This window comes from Neopelma chrysocephalum, unplaced genomic scaffold, assembly GCF_003984885.1.
Source record: "Neopelma chrysocephalum unplaced genomic scaffold, ASM398488v2 Primary Assembly neopelma1_23, whole genome shotgun sequence".
Classification (NCBI taxonomy): domain Eukaryota; kingdom Metazoa; phylum Chordata; class Aves; order Passeriformes; family Pipridae; genus Neopelma; species Neopelma chrysocephalum.
In genome coordinates, this window is record NW_020897691.1 from 35360040 (window position 1) to 35366039 (window position 6000).

General features: G+C 38.9%; 1 protein-coding gene across 7 annotated transcripts in view; it reads left to right on the plus strand.

Annotated features, from left to right (window-relative positions):
- The window catches only part of WASF1 (WAS protein family member 1), an 84772-nt gene extending 79537 nt beyond the window's left edge, over positions 1–5235 (plus strand). For all 7 annotated transcript variants that reach the window (XM_027693381.1, XM_027693349.1, XM_027693354.1 and 4 more), the window contains 3 exons: positions 676–855; positions 2182–2819; positions 4328–5235. In XM_027693381.1, coding sequence (XP_027549182.1) covers positions 676–855; positions 2182–2819; positions 4328–4485 — 976 coding nt within the window. In that variant the 3' untranslated portion in view covers positions 4486–5235. The remainder of the gene's footprint in view (positions 1–675; positions 856–2181; positions 2820–4327) is intronic.
- The last annotated feature ends 765 nt before the right edge of the window (positions 5236–6000 follow it).

The window sequence follows — 6000 nt, forward strand, 5'->3', positions numbered from 1 at the left end:
AAGAATTTAATAGGCTTAAATACTACATTGCAGTATGTGGAAATGTAGAGTATTGCTCTACTTATTGGAAAATGTTCTGCAAACACTTTTGTGAATTTAATAGAGATTAAAAAAAATATGTAATTGAGTAGTTAATTAAAATTTCCTAACTGATCGAGTCCTTGAGGTGTGTCTAAAGTTGTCATTAACAACTAAGTTGAATCATCTTTATTGCTACTACTCAATAACAGATATTTATCAAATCTTATGTCTATTAAAGTACTGAGATCTCTGTATGTATTGGAATATAGATCCTCTGACAGAAGTTTAGTTAAATTATTCAGTTGTAAATTCTACCATTCTAACATCGATGGATGTTTCATGACTTATAAAAGAAGAGTAGTTCTGATTGCATTGCTAGGTTTACTTAAAATAATGTGACTAATAAACACTAAGGTCACACACATGCTGTAGAAACTATGTGATATACCTGTCATAATCAAACTCTTGAGCTACCAGAAGCAATGACAGAGAAAGTGGGATGAATTATTGAAAAGCTATGATGTACAATATGTGCAACACTAGTGCAAAGAAGATACTTGTATTCATAAATCAAACCGAAGTATAGAACAGTAGCTGAGGGCACTAATACTTACTGAAGGCTAAGTTGGATCATTTTTCACTGTTTTTCTACAGATCTCAAGCATATGTGGACCATATGGATGGATCATATTCACTTTCTGCATTACCCTATAGCCAGATGTCCGAACTTCTGAACAGAGCTGAGGAGCGAGTGTTGGTCAGACCACACGAACCACCGCCGCCACCTCCAATGCACGGAGCAGGAGATGTGAAACCTGTGCCTCCTTGTGTTAGGTACAAAGCAGTCAAGCAAGTTTATTGAGGCGTTTTAGTTTTCCAGCACTCATCGTTTGTATGATTTCCATGCTGCCCAAGCAGTACACATGTCCTGGGGGCTGTGTCATTCCACAGCCCCGACATGTCTGCAGCATCAAGGGCACACAGGAGTTGGACAGAAGGCTGGCATCTAAATCCTGTAGGGTGCCATTGTGGAGTCAGGCCTCATCTTGCCATTAATACTACAGTTGTGTTGCCTTCGGAGTTAAATGGCAGGACAAATAACTGTATGGAAAATGTTCCTGTGAAATATGTTGGCATCTTAGGACATAGCTTTGGAGTTTTGGAAATTTGTACAACTGAACTGTGTTTTAGCGTACATGAAAGGAAGAATATATCACAGTAAGACAGTCAGCTGTCAAAGCTATATATTCATCATATTTGCTAAATTGCAGGTTCTTCCTCCCACCACCCGAAAGTGTTTTTATTTTCTATATCTCTGCCTTTCCAGAAGTGGATGCATATTTAGAATATTTTCTAGAGTGAGGCTTTGGTTGTCACTCCCCTGTTGTTTTAAACCCAAAATCTTATATTATGGTTGGGTACATACAAGTTGGAGTAGAGGATGGTTAATTCAAATACAGTTGTTACATGAGCAAGATGGTAGTCTCTTGAAAAGAATGACTTTATACTGTTTAGGGGATCATACACAAAAATGCATAACTCTTTAGATTAATTTTCCACAACAGCTGAAAGAAATCCTCTGTGGTCTTTCAGGAAAGTAATTTTACTGTTTCCTTCTGTTTTCTTCAGTTCACCTATGCATTACACTGTAATGGCTATCTAGCATATAATGGTACCTCTCTGTGCATAGAGTTGATGACCTTTGATATTAGCCTCACTTCATTTTGCCATCACACTTTAAACATGTATTTCAAATCTAACTTGTCCTTATTGTTGGTAGTTTTGTTTTTAAAGTTCTGTGAATCAAAGCCGTTAATCAACTGCTAGTTCCCTTACTTCAGAAAAATAATTTGGATTTACTTAGGGACGACAGGGAAGAATTATACTAGTATAGGAAACCTTTGATAAAGATGCAGGTTTGTGTAAAAACGCAAATTTGGTTAGTAGCTGAATGTGAGCAGAGGTCTGCTGGAAAACTGATACATACCCCATACTGCAAATTATATTTCCTTGTATGTGAGATATGAACGAATACCTTGAAATCATCATGGTACATAATGCTCTTTAATGCCCGGAGTTCAATGTTCTTAAGTTGCAGAAGTGAATCTATTGCTATTTTTCCACTCTCTAGTGACTTTTTTCTGTTATTGGATGTTGCAGTTCTACTACTGGCTTGGTAGAAAATCGTCCTCAGTCACCAGCAACAGGCAGAACACCAGTGTTTGTGAGCCCCACTCCTCCTCCTCCACCACCACCACCACTTCCATCTGCTTTATCAACTTCATCATTAAGAGCCGCAATGACTTCCACCCCTCCACCCCCAGTCCCACCCCCGCCACCCCCTCCCACAGCTGCTCTGCAGGCCCCAGCTGTGCCACCTCCACCAGCTCCTCTCCAGATAGCTCCTGGAGTTCTACATCCAGCTCCACCTCCAGTTGCTCCTCCCATAGCACAACCCTCTCCCCCTGTCACTAGAGCTGCCCAAGTGTGCGAAACTGTACCTGTTCACCCAGTTCCTCCACAAGCTGAAGTACAGGGACTTCCTCCACCACCCCCACCTCCTCCCTTGCCACCTCCTGGCATTCGACCCTCCTCCCCTGTCACAGTTGCAAATCTTTCTCACCCTCCTCCCGTTCTTCACCCTCCTCCCACAACCATTGTCCCTGGCCCCCATGCACCCCTAATGCCTCCATCTCCACCATCCCAAGTGATTCCTGCTCCTGAACCCAAACGCCATCCTTCAACTCTTCCTGTAATCAGTGATGCTAGAAGTGTTCTGCTGGAAGCAATACGGAAAGGTAATGTTTGGCTATTAAGGGGCAAAAAGAACTGTCTCAGAAACTTGCTAAATACACATTACCTTTGAGAGATGGGATATTTCACATGTGTAAGAAGTTAAAAAATGCATCCTAAGTCTGTTCCTGACTTCTATTCTCTACAGCATATGCATTGCCAAGTAGACAGATTTTTTTCAATTTGTAATTGCACTTATCAGATGTTTAGTTTGGATGGCATAACTGATTATTTGTGGAAGTTAATTTAAAAAAAAAGAGTACGTCTGTTTGTCAATGATCTGTGGAGATTATCTTTTCATTTCTGTTTACTTGAAAATGTAGTTATTTCTGATAACTTACAGATTGTGTAGGAGACAAAAACATTGTTTTTCCACAGACTATTAGATAAAAGCAGAAAAGATTGACATTGGAATTTTGATCGTATGTCACTGTATGACAACAACATGTAAATGACATTCAGAAATTGTTGCTGAAGACTTAAAGCTGTTTAGTATCTAATCTCAACGCGTCTCAGCGCAGCAGTGAAGAAGCCTTTGCATTGCAAGGTCCCACTGGCAGAGTGCAAGTGAACGGTGGAGCTGCAGGGCAGTGTTTTACTGATGGTCTAGTGAGGAGCTCTGTGCAAGCTGTACCTTTCAGCTTAACATGCCCATGGCCAGAAAAATCCCCACTGCACCATGAGTGCTGCTGCCTGATGGTGGAGTATGTGTCAACAACAGTTGAGTACAACAGGGGTGAATGAACATTTGTAGAGTATGTCAGCAAAAAAGAAATACTAAGAAAGGAGAGCCTGCTGGTTTAATTTAGGTGACTGCTTAAAACACTTTTGACCAAGTCATACCCAAGAAACAACAGCTTGAGTTACCACTGCTTAAATTCCACCTAAGGTCCTGTGCTTGGGTTATCTGTCAGTTGACAATGGGGAATATTAAGTATAGGATGTAGGTCATATTTAGTCTGTGTCAGTCTGGGATGTTGTGAGTACAAAACCAAAATATATGATGTCTGTCGTGTCAGTAACTAAGTTAAAGGATTTAACTTTCTCATACTGTTGGTATGTATTATTTCTCCATTGTGTTTGATCTTTAAGTAATACTTTATCCCAAAACAGATCATCACATGATAAAAACTGGGTTACAAGAGGTCCTGTCTTGTTAGGATCCTCAAAATAGCTCTAACTCTTAATTGAGATCATGAAGAGGGAGTATAAAAAGTGTCTGGAAATGCAAATAGCAAAATGGCTTAATCACTTAAAGAGGTACTAAAAATGTGGGTGTATTTTTAATGGGAAGTCAGAACCACAATATTATAGCGTAAGGGCTCATGATCTGGTCTGCCACTGCAATTCTAACATTCCTCTCTTTAAAAACTCGACAAAAGAATTTCTGTCTGAGGAGGACAGTGTCCTCGGTCTTCATTTTTGCTTGCGAAGCATTTTGTGAATCATGCCCTAAATATCTTTACAGTGATAAAGGAGGAGAATAACATGTTTGTGATTTGATGTTCTTTAGGTATTCAGCTACGCAAGGTTGAAGAGCAACGTGAACAAGAAGCTAAACATGAGCGCATTGAGAATGATGTTGCTACTATACTCTCTCGTCGCATTGCTGTGGAATACAGTGATTCAGAAGATGATTCAGAATTTGATGAAGTAGATTGGCTGGAGTAAAATTATTACATTGCTGTACACTGCAAAATCGAATGCTAATGTCCATTGTGGTGCTTGTTCTTTGGAATTTTGATGGTCATTTCTAGTGTTTTTTGTATTCTTTTCTTTACATTATTAATCCATGTTTTTCTACTTTTCGGTTTACAAAAAGCTCCTAGTGCATCTTTGAAACTAAATGTTTTACAGTGGCTTTTCTTACACATCTTTTTTGAGAGAACATACTTTGTTCCAATAGACCACTAAGTATTAAGCATGGGCAGCTGTTGGTAGAGTAGCAGTTTAAATTTTTTGGCATATCTTAACTGTGCACTTTGTGAATTTTAAGTTGATGAAGGCAACTGAGATTGACATTCCAAGGGCAACTGTATGTACTAATGAGCCTTATTCCACTTCTGATAGTGTTTTAAAAGATTAAACCTAGCTGTCAAGAAAGATATCACTGCCTCGATTACTCCTGTACACTAAAAGTACATATAGTTAGCAGCACTGAACACACTGAAAAGAAAATGGATCTTTGGGGGGGTTTATTATTGTTTTATTGTTGTTTTTAAATAATTATGGCCTTATTTGAATGTTTAGAGTTTCCCCTTCCCTTCTTCCCTCCCAGGTACATATTGTGTGGTACTATTTTTGCCTGCATAATTACAAGTTTAATTTTTCTTTTCCTTGTGAAATCTTTTAACATGCTGTGTAACTTATGTAACTGTTAAAATAACAGTTTGATTTAATAAATGGTTCATTTTAAATGGTCCTGGGTGTTGCTTTTTCAATGAAGCCTGCTTTTCACTGGTATACCTGAGGGATCCTTGGATTTCAAGTGTTTAATCAGTGAACTACAAAGTTATGGTAAATATTCTTCATCTAACAAGAAAACTATCAATAAATGATATCTATATGCACATCTACCAAAAAAAACTTGAAATCTTACTGTGATCTTAGTTTTTAAAAAAGTACAAATACAGAATTGGGAGCTTGTGGCTTTAGGGTTGTTTTTTATAAAAAAGCCACACTTTAGCATCAGTGTATCTTGAGGAGATGCAGCAGTCAAAATTATGGTTAATGAAAGATAATGAAGAACATGGGTGATATTGCAAAGTCACTTTTTAAGTGCTATCTAGCAGTGTAGTGCATGTTGTGCAGGGCTTTCATTTTTCTCTTCCCTGGAATAACTCCTTCAAGTCTGAGCACATGGTCGAAAGCCTATTGAGAAGGGAAACGTGAGAGAGTGCAAGAGCGCTCTTGTCCTGTGATCTTGTTCCTGAAAGATGGAGTTGTATAATAGAAGAAAATAAGTTTGGAATGTCAGAATGAGATTTCTGAAGGTGGAACATTAGGTATTCTACAGTCTACAGAACAAGTTGCAGGGACATATGATTGTTAGCCTGCTCTTGGGACTGGGCAAAACTCCAGAGACATAGACTGGGGTAGGAATAGTGTACAGCAACCCTTCCAACTTTGCTGTCACCATCTCAGCCTTCACTGCAATTTTTTTACGTGGCCTGCTATGCTCAAGAC